The sequence below is a fragment of the Ictidomys tridecemlineatus genome, chromosome 10 (genome assembly GCF_052094955.1).
Source record: "Ictidomys tridecemlineatus isolate mIctTri1 chromosome 10, mIctTri1.hap1, whole genome shotgun sequence".
Taxonomy (NCBI): domain Eukaryota; kingdom Metazoa; phylum Chordata; class Mammalia; order Rodentia; family Sciuridae; genus Ictidomys; species Ictidomys tridecemlineatus.
This window is the reverse complement of record NC_135486.1, coordinates 30,734,760-30,754,300: the sequence shown is the minus strand read 5'-3', so window position 1 is coordinate 30,754,300 and position 19,541 is coordinate 30,734,760. Positions and strand designations below refer to the sequence as shown.

The 19,541-nt window shown below is 41.0% G+C and overlaps 1 protein-coding gene across 17 annotated transcripts in view; it reads right to left on the bottom strand.

Moving 5' to 3' along the window:
* Positions 1-19,028, bottom strand: part of Ppp1r12b (protein phosphatase 1 regulatory subunit 12B) — a 215,713-nt gene extending 196,685 nt beyond the window's left edge. For 14 of the 17 annotated variants that reach the window (XR_005730312.2, XR_005730313.2, XR_013426465.1 and 11 more), the window contains exon 1: positions 18,569-19,028. Coding sequence is in view for 14 of the 17 variants with exons in the window: in XM_078022592.1 (XP_077878718.1) it covers positions 18,569-18,859 (291 nt within the window). In the remaining 3 variants the exon portion in view is untranslated. The remainder of the gene's footprint in view (positions 1-18,568) is intronic. The other 3 variants (XM_013360787.4, XM_078022596.1, XM_005330336.5) reach the window with 1 other exon arrangement.
* Positions 19,029-19,541: the final 513 nt, after the last annotated feature.

Sequence of the window (19,541 nt, the reverse complement as noted above, 5' to 3'; positions counted from 1 at the left end):
TGATACAATTAGAATGGACAGTCTTCTCTCCTGACTTCTCCCTTAAGGCAGGTGCCTGGAAAGCAGTCTCTCTCTTCTCCTTACACAGGCAAGTTAACTTTCTTAATGTTCTCTGGATCCTGTCCTTTTAAATTTTCTTTCATAATGGGTTGGTTGCCTAGAGGGTCAGGAAACAATATTATCAAACTGAAATCTGGAACAATATTTCAAAATAAGAGAAACTTCAGTTAAGAATGAATGGAACAGAGTCTGGGATTGTGGCTCAGAGGTAGAGCACTCACCTAGCATGCATGAGGCACTGGGTTCAATCCTTAGCATCACATAAAATAAAATAAAGATACTGTGTCCACATATAACTAAAAAATATTTTTTAAAAAAAAGAGTGAATGGAACAGATGAAAGACTGCAGAGAAAGTTTATTCCATTGTCATCTCTGACCAAAATTTACATACAAAGGCCACTCACTAATCTAAATGTAAGGTATCATAACAAGCTTTGTAACAGTCAGCACACTATACCTATGTGCTATGGTTTGGACTTTCAATGATCCCTAAGAATTTGTTTTGTTGAAAGAAAGATCCCTAATACAGCTAAATTCAGAGGTAGGGCTTTTAAGCAATGATTAGGCCATGGGGCTATAACCTCATCAGTAGATTAGTGCAAGTGATAGATTATTTGAATGGACTACTGGGCGGTAACAACAGGCAGGTGGGGCATGGCTGGAGGAAGTACATCCAGTCAGTAGATCCCCTGGACTTTATCTGGTCTCTGGCTCCTCTCTTACTCACTCTGCTTCCCAGCTGCCATAAGCTGGGCAGCTTTCCTCCACCTGCCCTTCCACTATGATTTTCTGCTCCACCTTGGGGCCTAGAGCTGGGAGTTAGTCAATCACTATCTGAAACTCTGAAACCATGTGACCAAATAAACTTTCCCTTCTCTAAGTTGTTCTTGTCAGGTATTTTGGTCACAGCAATAAAAAGCTGTCTAACACAATATTAACCATTTTTCTCAAAATTTTCACAATTTATATTTGTTTTATCTGATCGTTGGTGTCCCAATTTGAAGCTCAACACAAAGAGCTGTGATAAACAGAAGAAGAAACAGTTATTTACTATAATTCAGATCAAATCAAGATTGACTTGAAGTTTCAAAATTCTATTAGGTCATCAATGGTACTAAATCACAAGGAAAGAGACAACTACACATCATGTGCCTCCTGATAGAAGTGTATACCATCACCTGTGATAGAGTCTTGCCAAAACATTTAAACCTGAATCAGATCAAATCTCCAGATATAATTGTCAGTTTACAAAACACACAGGGGCAAAGGAACATGTTAACATCACAAGCAAGCAGTCTACAAAACCCAGATTGTGAGAACCAGAGTACAAGCAACCTAGTTTTTCAATAAATAAGATACAGAGAAAAAAAAGGAAGAACTCATAGATTAGAAGTTTAAATTTTTTAGAAATTCATATTGAAATATTAATAAATACAATTATGTCTGTGATTGGCTATAAAATAATCTACTATACTGGGGATGAGGCAGAAGGACCTATAAATGAAATAAGATTTGAAGCTCAACACAAAAAGTTAGTAAATTTTGAGAATTAGACCATTCCATTCCTGTTTTGTGCTTTAAAGTATTCCACAATAAAAAGGGTTTTGGGGGTTGTTGTTGTTGTTTTAACTTTGGTACAAATAATAATAATAAAATAATAACAGAGGTAGTTCAGGAGGAGGATGCCAGAAAAGATCAGGGCTCTAGCTACCTTCCATCATCCTCACTTACTCAGGGATACTAATTATTGTCAGCTCTTCCATCTTTCCCTCCTTGATGCTTCCTCCACCCCACCCCACCCCACCCCCCAACAGTACTGGTGATTGAACCCAGGGGCACTCTATGTCTCAGCCCCTTTTATTTTTTATTTAGAGACAGAATGAAGGGAAAGCAAGGAATGAGAGATGGGATAGCGAGAAATGAAAATGGAGACCGGGCAGAGATACCCAGGAGAGTTTATTTGTCAGAGCTGGGACCTTTATGGGGGAGGCTCAGGAATCAGAACTGGGCAGGTCCTGGACAGGTCCTAATGCTGGCAGTTAAGGATTGGGTTGTATGAGGGAGTGGTAAGCTCTTCTCAGAAACGCCCTTCGGTCCAGTCCATTTTGCAGAGAGTTGAGAGGAAGAGGGGGGCCCTCTGGGGGGTTAAAATACCAGTTTGTCAGGAGACAGAGTGGGAGAAGGGAAAGAGGCAGAACTAGGCTTTGCCAGAATAGCATTACTGTATTGCCAAAGAAGGTTTCTAATTTATTCAAGAAGGGGCCAGAAAAGATGAGGAGCAAGGGTAGTGGTGTGGGAGGCCAACCTTACCGGTGACTGAGTTACACTCCCCAGCTGGGTGCTGAGGCGCTCAGTCACAGAAATGGGTGTGTCTTGCTACAGCCCCATGGGTGAAGCTATGCTCACCTGTTCCTTTGTAAAATAACCCCTTGCCCTGTTTAGGGTAGAATCTTCCATGGAAGTGCCTTGTGTGTGTCCCCTTGGGTGTGGCCTACCTAGGTGTCAGTCAACCTGCTGACAGTGGACATCATGAAGACAGACTCAGCCCCCTGAAACCTGACCCCTTGCCTCATTTGAATAGCTTCTCCTCAATAAAAGGGGTCAGCCTCTCTCTCTCTCTTTCTGCAGACCATTAAGGTCAGAGGAGGCGTCACAGCGACCCCAAAGAAAAAGGTATTTGTGTCTCTTGTGTGGTTATTTCATGCAGCCCAGTTAGCCCAGTTTAACTAGAGTGACCCCTGAGCCTTTTAGTCGAGAGAACAGAAACCCAGCATAGTGGAGAATCAGAGACGTGAGCTGAGCAGGGAAATAGGCCATCCATATAGAAGCTCAAAAGGGAAGATGTTGAGTGGCTTCTTTGGGAGGGCTTGTAACCAAAGAAGAGCGAAAAGAAGGAGTTTAGTCCAATCTAAATGTAATTCAAGGGACAGTTTAGTGAAACTGTTCTTCAAGATCTAGTTGGTACGTTCCACCTTGCCAGAAGACTGGGGATGGTAGGGGATATGAAAATGCCAGGCAATGCTGAGTGCCTTAGATACAGACCGTGAAACATGGGAAGTGAATTCAGGATCATTATCAGACTGGAGCGAGGAGAGGAGCCCCAATCGGGGAAGAATGTGTTCAACAAGGATATTGGCCACCGTCGAGGCACATTTACTGGTGGTAGGGAAAGCCTTGAGCCATCCCAAGAAGGTGTAGACAAGTGCCAAGAGAAATTTGTACAGCTTGACCAGGGGATATGAATGAAATCCATCTGCCAATCAGAGCAAGGGAGATGTTCCCTAGCCTGGTGTAAAGGGAAGGCAGGTGGGTAAAGATTGGAGGTAGGGTTGGTTTTTTTGGCAAACTTCACAGGAGGCAGAGAGGGTAGAGAGAAATTGTAGGTCCTCTGGAGAGAGTTTAAGGTGGGAAGTGAGAAACTGTTTTAAAGATGTAGTGTTAGGGTGAAAGAAGTTGTGAAGGAAGGTAAGCATCTGTTGAGTGTCAGGTAGGGAAGAATCCGTCGAGAAACTAGCAAGGCAGAGGACCGCAGGTAGAGTAGGCTGTCAGAGGGTGGCAACCATCACCTCAGAGTCTGCCTTGTGGTTGCCAAGTGTCACAAAGGAGGTGTCTGTCTGATGGGATTTACAATGTGAGATTCCAATGGTAGTGGGAAGTTTTGAGGCCTGAAGGAGATCAGAGATAAAGGGGGCACTAGTAATTGAGTTCCCTTGGTGGTAAGGAATCTGCACTCCTTCCAAATAGCAGAGTGGGGGAGAAGAATGTGGAAAGCGTATTTACCATCAGTGTAGACAGTGAGAGAGCCAAAGTGAAGGCTCTAATGAGGGCAATAAGCTCAACCTGCTGATTCTATGTATTATTGGAGAGGGACGCTGCTTCCACAACTGAGGTTAGAGAGACTATAGTATACCCTGCCCAACAAACTCCCTCCAGAAGGAAGGAGGAGCCATCTGTGAACCATGTGTATGTTGCCTGGAACAAGGGGCCTTCCTGTATGTGGGAGGGATGTCGAAGAAGCTTCTCCAGAGTTTCAATGCATAAATGGGTAAGAGAAGAAGAGATGGAAGAGTCCTGAGGAACAGGGAGGAGAATAACAGGGTTTAAAGGTGAGCATGTGTGGAAAGTAAGATTGGAATCTTTCACCAGGGAAACCTGTAGAGATAAAAGGTGGCAGGCAGGTAAGGAATGTAAGCCCTTGCAGGTGAGCAGTTCCTTTAGGTGATGGGGAGCCAGGATGGTGAGTGGAGCCCCAAAAGTGAGTTTCTTTGATTCATTAGTGAGTAGAGAGGCTGTGGCCAATGTTCATAGGCAGGGGGCCCATCCCTGAACAACAGGGTCAAGACCCTTTAACAGATAAGCCACAGGAGCAAAGCTTGGCCCTAGCATGTGTCCGAGGACCCCTAGAGCAAATCCCTGCTTTTTAGCCATGTAAAGGTGAAATGGGTGTGGGGGAGAGAGACCAGGGGCCTAGAGGAGTGCCTGCTAGAGCCTGGTGAAGGACTTTGTAACAGAGTGCAATAGGGGTTCAGAGAGTGAGCCCTGGGCTGCATCACATAGAGGTTTAGCCAACATAGAGTAGTTAGGAATCCAAGCTCTGAAGAATCCTGCCATACCTAGAAAAGAGAGAATTTCTTTCTTAGTAGAGCGCATTGGTATATTAGTGATAAGGACCTTTCTATCAACCATAATGGCTTTGTGTGTAGGGGTCAGGAGGAGGCCTAGGTATGTTATCATTGCCAAGGAAAGCTGTACCTTGGATGGAGAAACCCTATAGCCATGGGTAGAAAGGAAGTTAAGAAGTTTACAGGTGTCCTGATGACACCTCAAAGGAGGGGCTACAAAGGAGGTCATCAAGATATTGTGGCAACAAAGACTGAATGAGATGCTAGGTCCTTAGCTAAGGACTGTCTGAAGATATGAGGGCTGTCCTGGAACCCTTGAGGGAGAACTGTCCGCGTTAGCCGAGTGGAGTTATAAGACTCAGGGTCTGCCATGTAAAGGTGAAAATGTCTTGAGAATCAGAATGGAGGAGAACAGAGAAGAAGGCATCTTTCAGGTCTAGTATGAGAAGTAAGAGGTCCCAAAAGGAATGGCGGAGAGAAGGGTATAAGGATTGGTTACCAGGGGATGGATTGGGATGACCACAGAGTTGATGGAATGAAGGTCTTGGACCAAGCAGTAGGAACCATTGTTTTCTTACTGCCAAGATGAGGGTGTTATAAGGGGAATGAGTAGATCTAAGGAATCCCTGTCACAAGAGGTCTTGAATGATTGGCTGTAAGCCTAGGAGTTTTTGCCGGGAGAGTAGGCATTGTGATTGGGCCAGAAAATGGAGGGGTCTTTGAGACAGATGTGAATGGGCTTGTGGTGTGAGGTGATAGAAGGACTTGAAACATCCCAGACAGTAGGGTCTACCTTGGAAGGGGGCCATGGTAAGGCACTGGCAGATGGAATAGGCGATGGTCCCAAGGCAAGGGTGAGGATCAGGGGAGAGGCAGGCGAGTCTGGATAGAAGGATATATGAAGAGAGAAGGAAAGCATAGCCCCCAACTTTATGAGGATGTCCCTTCCCATAAGGGGAACAGGGCACTGTGAAATGACCAAAAAGGATGAGTAAAAATTAGAGAGCCAAAAGCACAAACAAGTCTAGGTGTCTGTGAGGATTGGTAAGGTTTACCCTCTACCTGGACAATAAAGGTGATAGAACAAGTAGTAGGCCCCCAGAACTCCTTGAAGACTAAATATGTAGTCCTGGTGTCTAGGAGGAAGGAGACAGGCCTACTTGAAATACACAGTTACCCTGGGTTCCCATGATAGTAGTGATGGTAGTGGTTGGGTGATGGGGACCTGGGCCTTGTCAGTCCTCTGAAGCCAGTCCTAAGAGTTGGAAAGGGGAACCAGAAGGACCAGAAGGCTGGGAGCCACTATAGGCTCAGGGACAGTCAACGGCCCAGTGTCTCTTCTGATGGCATTTAGGATAAGGGTCCAGAGGCTTGCGAAGCTTAGGACAAGTACAGGCCCAGTGACCTGTCTGACCACATTTAAAAGAGAGTCTGGTTGATCCTGAGGGACCCTTCCACGGTCCAGTGGAACCAGGGTCAGATGCTAAGGCCAGATGGACAGCTTGAGCGAGCATCTGATATTCCTGCTTCTGGGCCTTCTCATCTCTCTCTCGTTACACATCTTAAAGGCCACTTCTAGAACCTCAGCTTGTGGAGTTAGGGGCCCCCTCTCGAGGTACCTTAGTTTGGCCTTAATATTGGGGAAACTCAGGGAGAAAAAGTAGGTCATTAGTAGTGGTCTCCCACCTGGAGTCTCAGGATCCAGATTAGTATATTGTAATAAAGCCTTGGTTAGGTTGTCTAAAAATGTTGACTAGTATCACCAAGTCAAAAATGTTGAACTCTTCTCTTAGCTTAGAAGAGTTCCTGGAGTCTTTCATAATTGATAGCCTTATGGGCTGCTTTTCTTTTTTTTTTTTTCTGTCTACAAAAACTCATTTTTTTTTATTGGTTGTTCACAACATTACAAAGCTCTTGACATATCATATTTCATACATTAGATTGAAGTGGGTTATGAACTCCCAATTTTACCCCAAATGCAGATTGCAGAATCACGTCGGTTACACATCCACAGTTTTACATAATGATAGGCTGCCTTTCTAAGTCCTGCCATAAGGCAAGTAATGAATTGGTTTCTCCGAGTTACTCCTCTATGCAAATTATAATCCCAATTGGGGTACCAATCAGGGACTTGCTTCAGTGTCAATCAGATGGGCAGGGGAGGTCTGATGTACCTCATTAGCATAATTTCTAACTTGCTCCCAAACTCGCCTACGCTCCTCTGGTAGGAGGGTGTTAGACAAGATCATATGGACATCATGGAAGGTCAAATTATATGATGGAGTCAGATATTGAAACTCTTTGATATATGTGGTAGGACTTGAAGTCCCAAGCTGCTTTTCTGTGAAAGATCTGACAAAGAAAAAGGCACATGAACCCGGATTACACCATCTACCCCAGTCACCTCAGGTAGAGGACACAGAGATGCGGGTTGGGCAGTGGCAGTCCGTGAGCGTGTGGCAGGAGGAGGGGCCAAGGGGACAGTTGCTATGGAGGCTTCATTAGAAAGAGAATTGTGGTATGGTGGGGGCTCATCCGCTTGGTCAAAGGAGAAGGAGAAGGAGTCCTGGTAGGATCTTCTGTCCCTTTGGAATCAGGTGTAGGGGAGGTGACAGCTAAAAGGACTTGTATAGGAGAGCAAGAGTTGCAGAGAGAGGGCTTAGAATGTAGAAAGGAGAAGGCCTAAATGTATGATATCTCTTTCCATTTCCCTGAATGCTCACAATAGTTGAAAAGATCCCTGATAAGACTGGGATCTAAAGTGCCATTAAGTGGCCATGTAGAGTCATTATCCAAATGATATTGAGGCCAGATATGATTGTACAAGTGGAAAAGTTTTTCCGCAGTTTAGGTCTGGAATGAGAGAGAGACTCTAGATTAGCCAGGAAGCAGCTTAGGAGACTTTGAGAGGGAATGGATGAGGAACCGCACAAGGTGAGAAGTAGGAGGTGATTTTAGAGGTGGGGCATCCCCCAGTCTCTAGTATCACCAAGTCAAAAGGACGATTACGCTCAGGGGTTGTCACCACTGCTGGGTAAGCACTGAGGCAGGAGACTGAAGAGGCACTTAGGTAATTGGGCACCCGGCCACAGTAGGGGCAGAAGCCCGTAACCCAAGGCTGAGAGGTAGTCTCACCAGGAACAACTCACAATCATCCTCGATGATTTTTTTCTCAAAACCCTGGACCCAAATAAAAGACCACCTATAGACTCAGTCCACAGTAGGGATCAGCCGTAACTGTGAAAGCTATGGCTGGAGGTGCCCCCAACCACATGGTTTCCCTGGGAGTGCTGGATGATCAACTTCCCAGGACCTGTAAGTCGTTTAGGTCAACCAGAGACAAGGGTCTTACCTGAAATATCCAGTGGTGGGTGCAGAAAGGACATTCAGCAGAATGGAGGGCCTGGTGCCACAATGGAATCTAGATTGGTGCCCGTGGATGCTCAGTGACCCTCAAAGAGGGGAACAGGCACACTAGGGAACCTGATCCCAGATTTCAGCACCAAAATGAAAGGAAAACAAGGAACAAGAGACGGGTAAGCAAGAAATGAAAGATGGAGACCAGGCAGAGATACACACGAGAGTTTATTTGTCAGAGCTGACAAATAAAGGCCATCTCTCTATAGGAGAGAGTGGCAACACAGGCCTGAGTTCTGGGACTTTTATGGGGAAGGCTCAGGAATCAGAGCCAGGTGAGTCCTGGTTGGGTCCTAATGCTGGCAGTTAAGGATTGGATTGGTATGAGGCAGTAGTGAGCCTTTCTCAGAAACCCCTTGAAAGAGAAAGGGAAACCTTTTCCTTAAAATGGCAGCTATCACTTAAGATGGCCATCCAGATGCTAATTATAAATTATAATTATAAAGGGTATCATTAAATTGCCAAGGCTAGCCTAAAACTTAAAATCCTCCACCTCAGTCTCCCAAGTTGCTGAGATTATAGGCATGCCCCAGTGCACTGGGCAATAAAAACATTACAAAACAAAATAAATAAAGTGGATCATTAGATCCAAAATTTATACATAAAAGCAGACATATCAAGGCTGTGGCTCAGTGAGAGAGTGCTTGCCTAGCATGTGTGAGGCACTTGGTTTGATCCTCAGCACCACATAAAAATAAATAAAATAAAGATATTGTGTCCATCTACAACTAAAAACATTAAAAAGAAAAAAAAGCCAGATATATCATGGATATTCAGAGTATAGCATTGTAAAATACTTTCCCAAATTTGTATTAGATTGAGTCCAACAGATTGTTATCATGTTATAACATTTAAATATACTAGATACAAAACCATTTATAAACTTTTTCATAAACCTATTCAAAACTACAGTTAAATACCATATTTCATTAGAAATCATATACATATTAATTTTCTTTTTCTTTTTTTTTTAAGAGAGAGAGAGAGAGAGAGAGAATTTTTAATATGTATTTTTTAGTTTTCGGCAGACACAACATCTTTGTTTGTATGCGGTGCTGAGGATTAAACCCAGGCTGCACGCATGCCAGGTGAGCGCGCTACCGCTTGAGCCACATCCCCAGCCCACATATTAATTTTCAATACTGAGAATTATTTTCCAAGTCAAGTGCCTCACGGAAAAAAAAAAATCTGCATGCCTGATAAAACTTCAGGCCCCTAAATTTACTCACACCCATTACAGTCAAAGATCCAAGAAACTATTTTTTTAATTAGACTTCGAAAGCAGAGGGAGAAAACTCAACACATTCACAGACAACAATAACAACAAAACAAACTGAGCAAACCATGAATTATCACTCCTAATGAAGTTTCAATTCCTAGTCCAATATGAAATTCGGATCAAGATCTTTAATCTGGATTTATTATTACTATGTTAAACCACTAAAGATCTATTTAAGCCTCCAAGACCCATCTTTTACCATGTAGAGAAGGTATAAATATGATAATTTTCATCCTTTTGGATGAATACTGATGAATGCACAAATACTGATAAATATAATACTACACCAACATCCAAGAATCAGAAGGATGGAATAGAAAAATCACCATGTAGCCAATTTCATATTGCAAGTAATAATGGGAACCAGCTATTCTGCAGACCATTCTCAAAATTTAGTTTAGTTTCTAAAATATATCTACTGTTCAGTAAAAAGTAACAAAAAGCCCAGCATCAAGCATAGAGAAAACATTCAATAAATAAATATGAGAATAAATGGCAGAAGAAACTGTTTATTGGCATTAACCTCCCTAACACTGCTCTCCCAAGGCTGCCTTCCAGTGAAAATACAAATGAATGGAAAACAGAGCAAACCAGACTGGGAAAAATAATAATCTAACCTAACTCACCTAGCTAATCAGCCTGTCAATAACCGGGATATAACCCTTCTGTCCCTAGTTAATATTAAAACATTCTTAACTCATTAATAACCTAGAACATTCTTAACTCATAATGAAACCACTGTAACTAGCTAGAAATCAGCTTTCAAGGAGCTCTGTCATATATTTAAATTTAAAGTTTAATTTAAGTTTAAATTACAATCATATTGAGAAAAGAACTTTTATTTTTCTTACAGAAGTCAACAGAAAGACTAATTTTGTTATCCTTAATAAGACAAAAAAAATACACCTTTATATAGCCTCCAAATAACATCTCTCTTCTGAAATTGGTTGTTCAAAGGTTATAAATTACCAAATCCAACAGTCTTTTTTCAGGCCTCCTCCTCAATTTCCTTATGCTACTCACTTTAACATTCCTCAATATCACTGTACTTTCTGGGTTCTCTTCTCTATTAGTTTCCTATCACTGCTATAACATGTCACCACAATCTTGGTGGGTTAAAACAACAAAAACTTATTATTTTGCTGTCAGGAAGTCAGAAGTCTAGAAGCAGTTTCGCTGACTAAAGTCAGATTGCTGGCTCCTTCTGGAGGCTCTGAAGAGAGAATCTGTGTTCCACTTGCCTGTTTCAGCTTCAAGAGGCCATCTGCATTCCTTGGCTCACTGCCCCTTCCTCAAACCAGTCCAATCTTTTGCCTACTTTCACTACTTCTGATTCTGCTCTCTTGCCTTCCTCCTAAATAGACTGTTGTGATTAATTGGACTCATCTAGGTAATCCAGGACAATCTCCTCATCTCAACATCCTTATTTTAATCACACCTGCAACATTCTTTGCCATGTAAGGTAAAACACCCACAACTTCTGTGCATTAGGACAAGGGCACATTTGGGGGCACACTCATTAGCCCTACCACATCCTCCAATGGCTTTAACTTGAATTTCTATATCTTCTTCCTACCACCAAATAGTGTTTCCTACTTTTCTCTTTTTATTTTCTCTATACTCAATGCTTCAACTCTCACCTCTATCTCAAATATGAGAAAATCAAAGTCTAGACAGAACAATGTCTTGCCTTGATTCACATAAAGGCCAAAAGGGTATTTCTACTTGGATGTCTTCAGAGCACCTCAATTTAGTAATGGACTGAATCCTATTTCTATCTGAACAATACAATTCTTTCAAACTCACAGGCTACAACTGTATTACTCTTTTTGTCATGTTCATTCATCTCAGTCCTTCCATTCATTTTGAAATCCAACTGCAGCTTCATAGTCTTAAAATTTTGCTTTGGTTGGGTTACATCCCTGCTCAAACCCAAAGTTCTCTACCAAGAAATCCATCAAGCCTTCTGAGCCAATGTTTGAAGTTCAAAGTCCCCGATGATGTCATCCCCACTCTCATCTCAGACCTTCCAAAAATATCCATTAGGATTTCCCAGTGTCCTCAGCCTATACACCATTCTCCTTCCTATTTCTTTTCCCACATTGATTTACTGTCTTATACTACCTTCCTTAGTTCCTCTAGTTATGGACACATCCTTGTGGTATGTATCATAGAATCAGCAATTTGAGTACTGAAGATTTTTGTCTCCAAGTCAGGTCATAAATTTCTTGAGAGTAGAAATTCTATCATATATACTTTAGCACAGACTAACAACCTACCTTGAGACATTCAATAGAAGCTGTATATGAAGAAGCAAATAAAATTTCTAACAAGAAAAATATATAGTTAGGCACAGTGGTGCATGTCTGTTATTCCAGCAGCATAGGAAGCTGAGGCAGGAGAATTGCAAGTTCAGGACTAGCCTCAGCAATTTAGTAAGACCCTAAGCAATACAGCAAGGCCCTGTCTCAAAATAAAAAATAAAAAGACATGGGAATGTTTCTCAGTGGTTAAACACACCTGGGTTCAATCCCTGGTACCAAAAACAAATAAAGGAGAAGAAGAAGAAAAGAGAAATACATTATAGCACATAAAACTATTTTTAAAAATACTTGCAAAACATATTTAATACGGGAAAATGACTACAAAAAATTAAGTGAAAAAATTAGAAAAAGTGTTTGTTTTCAACTTTATAAACATATTCATTTATATACTTATGTATACTTAATATAATGAAGATTCAAGAAAAACATCTGAAAGGAATATAATAAAATGTTACTGGTATTTATCTCTAAGCAGCCTGATTTTGATTCACTCTAAATTTTTTCTTTAAATTTTCATTTTCTACATTTGTTTTTTTTTAAACAATGAAAGACCATATAGTCTAGTAAGAGGGAGTATAAATATAATATCAAAAGCATGGACTAACATTATAGCCAAACCACTTGGACTAAAATAAATTCTAGCTCTGCCACATATAATCTTGGTGGCCTTGGGCAGTGTCTGTTTCTCCAACTCTATAAAATCCAGACAATAACATAAGTACCTATCTCATGAGTTGTTCTGAGTATTACATGTGAGTTAATAAATTAAAACCTTAGAATAGACTCTGGCTCAGAATAAATCCTACAGTATATAAGTAGGAGCTACCAATACTACTATTGCTGCTACTACTATTATTGCCAGCATCATTACTAAACGATTAAAAAACATATGACTACAAAACTATTAAAATGGCTTTTACAAAATGGTCAATATTGAATGCAGGCAAGGATGTGTTATGGACTGAATATTTGTATCTCCTCCTAATTCATTTGTTGAAATCCTAAACAATGGTATTAGGAGGTAGGGCCTGTGGAAGGTAATTAGGTCATGAGGGTAGAACCCTAATCCATGAGATTAGTATTTTATAAGAGGACACACAAGAATCTGAACTCACTCATGTAAGAATGGAGTAAGAAGACATCTATCTGCAAACCAGGAAAGAAGAACTTCACCAAGAACTCTGCTGGCATCCTGATCTCAAGATTCTCAACCTCCAAAACTGAGAGAAATGAATGTCTGTGTTTAAGGCCCATATGTTTTGGTACCTTGTTATAGCAGCACATGCTGACTAAGACAGAATGCAAAGCCAATAGAATTTGTACATTGCTGTTTAGAATGTAATGGTAAAGCTACTTTGGAATATTGTTTGGCAATTTCTTAAAAACGTAAACATTACCACATGATTGAGTTATCTCACTCCTAGGGGTCTAACAAAATGAAATTTTTAAAAAATGTTCACACAAAAACATATGGAAATGTTTGTAATAGCTCAATTTATTATTTCCAAAATCTGGAAATAACTCAAATATCTTCAACCATGAATAGATAAACAAACTGTGTACACCCATATGGTAAAATATCACTCAACAGCAACTATCTATTGTTAACAACACAGATGAGTCTCAATGCAACACAGCAAAGGAAAGCAGACAGATTCAAATTCGATCTACAAGGCATTGTGATGACAAGGGTAGAAAATTTTTGAATGGCTGCCATGGGTTAGGGAAGTAGATGGGGCTGGCTACAGAGGAGCACAAAGACATTGTGAGAGTAATGGTAAAGTTATACATCTTGTATAGTAGAAGTTACAAACTTTGTCAAAACTCATGAAACTCGTAATAAAAAGGGTGAACTTTACCACATATAAAGTATATCTTAATTTTAAAAATTTTTAAATAAAAATAAATAATGACAATTTTAAGTTACCAACCCCTTACCTTCAGCAGAATTACCTTCAGCAGAATTACTCATGAAACTCGTAATAAAAAGGGTGAACTTTACCACATATAAAGTATATCTTAATTTTAAAAATTTTTAAATAAAATAAATAATGACAATTTTAAGTTACCAACCCCTTACCTTCAGCAGAATTATGCTTACTCTACATACATGGACAGCTGCCTATTTCAAAACACAAAGAATATTCTAAAAACTCAAATTGCAATATATAGTTACTTGACAGGACTTTAAGAATGGGGAAGAAAACTTTACCTAGGGAACAAATGAATTTCATTTGCAACTGTACTTAAAAAAAAAATCCAGGAGAACCTAATATCTAAATCTTGCTTTGAAGTCTACTATGACATGGGAACTTGAACTAATACACAGCAAGGGGCCAGGGGCCCAACACAGTCTGATGCATCGTATCAACCAATCTGAAGAGGTAAACTACTACAATAACTGATGATGAATAACTGTTGTAGATGCACAATAATGAAGGAGCCAAGAGGATTTTCTGAATCCCATATTGCCATGGGTCCTGACACTAAGCAAAATAAATCAATACTCAGGGTAAGGCAAAAGTCACTTTACAGATGAAATTATAAGAATAAATAATGAGTTAGGAATAAAAGAGAAAGGAATAGAAGACAAATTTCATTTTCACACAAGTTAACATACATAGCATACTATCTGACATTGAACTCAGCACACTGTCATCTTCATCTTCTGTCTCATTCTGAATATAAATGGCTCTGTCTATTCTCCTCCCTTCATCTGCTTCTAGCTCTACCTCTCTTCCAGAGAAATATGTAATTTAACCTCCCTGAGACTACAAGGTCAGATTGAGGTAGCTCTAAATGAGAGAGGCTACTATGAATTGAATTCCAGTCTGGAGTGACCCTGCAGGTCAAAACTTGGACCCCGAGAGCACTACAAAGCCAACGTATAGAATCATTCTAACCTCCGTGGTATCCCTCTAAACGAAGACTGGTCAGACTGGGCTGGTGACAAGATCTATGTGAACTGACATCAGAATCCCTCACCACACCCAGCACAGATAAAAGTGCCAATCTAATATATGCTGAAAGAATAAGCAAGCAATCATTTTAATGAATTTAAGAAAATCTCCTTTTTGAAAGCAAGCACTTGCCTTTTACAACAACCCAATGATTTGGTAGATCTAATTCCTAAAAGTCTCTGTGTAGGCCTAGAGCACCCAAGACTTTAATGCTAAGATATCAAGATATCAACCTTACTAAATACATAAAATTTTAAAGTACCAGTCCACATGAAATTATTAGCATACATTTTTCTTCTTTGTAATGTATTTACATAAATAAAATGGATATTTCTTTGTGAGGGAAAATAAGTGTTTTCAAGGTATATACAATCAGATTAATACCTATCAAACATACCAAATCTTTTTTTTTTTTTTAAAGAGAGAGTGAGAGGGGAGAGGGAGAGAGAGAGAGAGAGTGAGAGAGAGAGAGAGAGAGAATTTTTTAATATTTATTTTTTAGTTCTCTGCGGACACAACATCTTTGTTGGTATGTGGTGCTGAGGATCGAACCTGGGCCGCACGCATGCCAGACGAGCACGCTACCGCTTGAGCCACATCCTCAGCCCAAACATACCAAATCTTAATTTATTTATTCCCCAAAATGTAGTTAGTCTTCCTCAGTTTCCAACGCTTTCTTCAGAGTTGGTCTAACCTTTGAGTTAGTTCTTATCCCCATATATTTCAAGTATTATTAATAGGCCTCCTGGACCTTGTTATCTTTGACTCAAGCACCTCGTGGTCTCAGCAAAGGCTGCCAAAAAAGAAAGGTCTCTTAAGTCAAAAGTAGCATCACAGCTGCAGTAAGAGCAAATTGTCTACTGTTTCCTTGTAGAAAAGGAGAAAAATCATCCCCCAATATTACATGGGGGTTTCTTCCATGATGACAATTCACAGTTGGTCAAGTGACCATGGTCAAAACAAAGGAAAGAAAGGAATCAATTATCCAGATAATGCACATCATGTTTATATAACAGGCAGATATTTTAACTAAATAATTCAGACGTTTTTTACTACTCACTCTCAATGTTGCAGAGGTGAATCAGTAGTAAGGTAGGTGGCTCAGACTGGCAGCTCCATTCTTTGTTTTTTGTTTTTTGGGTTTTTTTAGTTATAGTTGGACACAATACCTTTATTTTGTTTATTTATTTTTATGTGGTGCTGAGGATCAAACTCAGGGCCTCCCACATGCTAGGCAAGCGCTCTACCACTGAGCCACAACTCCAGCCTCCCTGCCCCCCACAGCTCCATTCTTATGTTCTGAAAATCATCTTTTATGTACTTTAAAAGTTCTTCAGATTATAGAAAAACATATTGCAACTCTTTGTAAAATGATTTGCCAAAGTTTCCAAGATAATGGAGGCTTGTCTTGATTCAAAAAGATGGTTTTTCAACAGAAGATTGCTTTGACCTTAAATCTTTGAGTATATTAATTTTTAGCTGAACTCATCTGGTATTGAATATACATATTCAGTTTAACTCACTACCAGTCTTGCAGATGTGAAGAAATGTTTATAATGCATTTGCAGGTAGTTAAAAAGAAAAATCCTACAGTTGTCATCCCTTTCCTCTTCTATTTCAAGAAATTACTGCTGGGTACAGTGGTACACACCGTAATCCAGTGACTCGGGACTCTGAGGCAGGACAACCACAAGTTCAAGGCCAGCCTGGGCAACTTAGCAAGACCCTGTCTCAAAATAAAAAATAAAAAGGGCTGGGGGTTCAGGTCAGTGGCAGTATATCCCTGGATTCAGTCCTCGGTACTGCATAAAGGGGCTGGAAGCAGGGGGCGTGGAGATTGATTAAATGTGAAACTCTACCGAGATGTTGCACTTCACAGTTGGGAGTGGTAATGAAAGAGAGAAGGAAAGGCACCAAGGTACTCAGTCTCAGTAGAAGGGCTCAGAAAAATCTGAAATGGTAAGATCTACCATGAGTGACCTCAAAGAAAATGCTTTATTCAGAATGATATTAAAATGAGTATGGGAAGAACCAGACTTAGCTAGCTAGTACAATCACTTTAAAAGAAACAGATTACTGAGTTACACTAAAAAGAAGGGTGGTTCAATAGAAGGGTGGTTCAAAAAAGGATTAGAAAGCCAGATTTCATTTTTCTATCCTCTAGAACCCATAAAATGATTTCCAGAATCCAGATCTCAATCTCCTTCACATCACGGATACATTCGAAAAATAAGAATTAACCTTTCCAAAATTAACCTCAGAAATTTGAAGTTTAAAATTTAACTTAGGATCTATCTTATTTTATACCCAGTGACTTATTCAGTGGTATATAGAGCTCTGCAATTTAAATCTGAAAAATCCATACCTGCAAGCAATTTTCTCTTTTCTAACTTGCACTAGTAACAATTTTTCTGGACATCAATTTCCTTATCTGGAAAATGGTACTAACAACTTACTTGCCACATCTAACTCAGAAAGTCTCTACTGAGGTTCACATGAGGTTGGCCTTATGAAATCATTTAAACCTCAAAGCAATATATAAATATTGGCACCACTGTTGGAGGCAGAAAAAAAATGGATTAAAAATAGGATGATAATTACCTTAAAGAGAAGGGCTTCAAAAGCAGCAAGGAGCAATTTTAAGCCATTGGCCATATGTATTTAGGGAAGTGGTTTGACATAAAGACATGTTTTCTGGTTTGTTTTTGCATTTTTTTTAAGTACTAGAGATTAAACCCAAGGCCTCACACATGCTAGGCAAACATTTTACCACTGAGCTATATCCCCTACCCTTTTTATTTTATTTTGAGACAGGTTTCCGATAAAGTTGGCTACCCTCTGACTTATGGTTCTCCTGCCTCAGCCTCCAGAATGGCTGGGATTACAGGAGTGCACCACCACGCCCAGCTTGAATTATTATTTAGAAGTGGATTCTCATGCAAACACATTCACTCTGCACAGACAGCAAGAGAAAAATAAGGAAGATTAAGAGTGGGTGTCCAGCTCTCAGTCACCAAAATAACTGATAAAGTTCACTTGGGGAAAGAGGGTGGAGTTACTTATAACAGCAGGTATATAGAGAATATTGTTGCATAAGTGAGAGAAACAAAAGTGTTATTACCAACCATAGAACTGTCAGGTCATCTACAATCATAAATACACATACACACACACACACACACACACACACACACACACACACACGTTTCTAGAGGCTTTAGAAAAAAAATTGAAAGTCTATTTTATAAGTATCAAACAGAAGGGCTTCCTTAGCTTAGTTCTCCACATGAAACCTGAGGGAGGTAGCATTGCTGGGAAGAAAATATGACACCCATAACAATGAGGTCAAGGGTGTTCTAGGAGCTATAGCCTGGAGAAGATACAAACTGTTTTTTAAGCACTGCAAATCAGCCAAACAAGGTGTGGTTTCAGAAGATCTGCTTGCCTTAACCCAGTCTAAGAATTTACTCTTTAAGGGACCTAGGATATTGGATAATGGGGCCACACAAACACAAAACTGAATTATCTGCAAGAACATCAAACAATGATACTAACTATGCATATAAGTGACACTGTTTGTGGGCACACCAACAAGATAGAAGGGAAGACGACTAATCTATAGGGATAACACCATGGACCAAATCACCAGTAACCATGACAACCCAAGTTGGAGGGAGGGAAATACAAACACTGACCAAACATCAGGGTGACAAAATTCCTTCAGGTAGGGACCCTGAGGTAGGAAAAAGACTTGATTAGTGGAAGAAGGTGACCAATAATGAAAGTGAGTTGGCTAAAGAGGCAGTGTCTCAGAGGTGACACTAATACTCTCCACGAGGCGAATCACAGGGCTATGGGCTCCTCCGTAGGAGACTGGACGCCTATATGACCGAAAAGGTAGTCACCTGGTGCAGGGCTGTCAAGCCGTCCACGTTGACGGTGTTGATGTCCGCACCTCTCGACAGAAGCTTTTTCACCTCGTCCGTGTCCCCGCTAGAGCAGGCAGCCAGAAACACAGCGCCGTCTTCGAAGCGGACCCTGGGGCTCCCGCGCCTAGTCTGTGGCTGCCGCCCCGTGCTTCGTCGCTCCGCCGGCTCCTGCTCTGTCAGCGAGCCCCGCCAGCGCCGCAGCTGCTCAGCCCGCCGCATTCGCGCCGACTCTGCCCGCTTCCCGCCCAGGTGCTCCAGCTCCGCCATGGCTCCGGCCTGGGAAGGTGCTGCCGAAACTACCACCACTAGACTGTTGGTGCGGCTTGTGTTGCCGCTGCCGCCTCCCTCAGAGCGCTTCAGCCGGGAGCAGAAGGCGGAGACCACAGCACCGCCATCTTTACTCCTCCCGCCACTAGCACCGCCCGCGCGCTCGCTCGGCTTCAACACGCAGGCGCTGCCCTGGCCTCGGGTCATCACGGGAGTTGTAGTAGGAGACGTGCCCTAAGGGTACCCCTTCGCCGAAGGGGAACTACATATCCCTGGATGCATCAGAAATAAAAGCGAGGACCGGCTGTTTCCCTTCTTCGCCAGGGGACCCAGCGGGGTCACCTTTGCCCTAAAGCTGGAATCGTTTCCCCGACGTGCGTCAGCGTCTCCCTCTAAGCATTTTGGGAGTCGTAGTTTATTCTTGTTATGACTACTAACTAATCTTACTTTGGGAGTGGAATAAATTACACAATAAGTGCAATAAATACTCCCCGAAAGATTTGATTCCATGTTCAGGTTCTAAATCTAGAGTTTTTTTTTTTAACATGTATTAATCACAGTAAATGGGAATGTGAGTGAGGAAGAGAAGCATCCATACACATAAGGCAATACATGTATCACATAAATATTTTCAACATGACACTTATTCTGAGCCTAGAAAAGATATTTAAAAGAACGCATC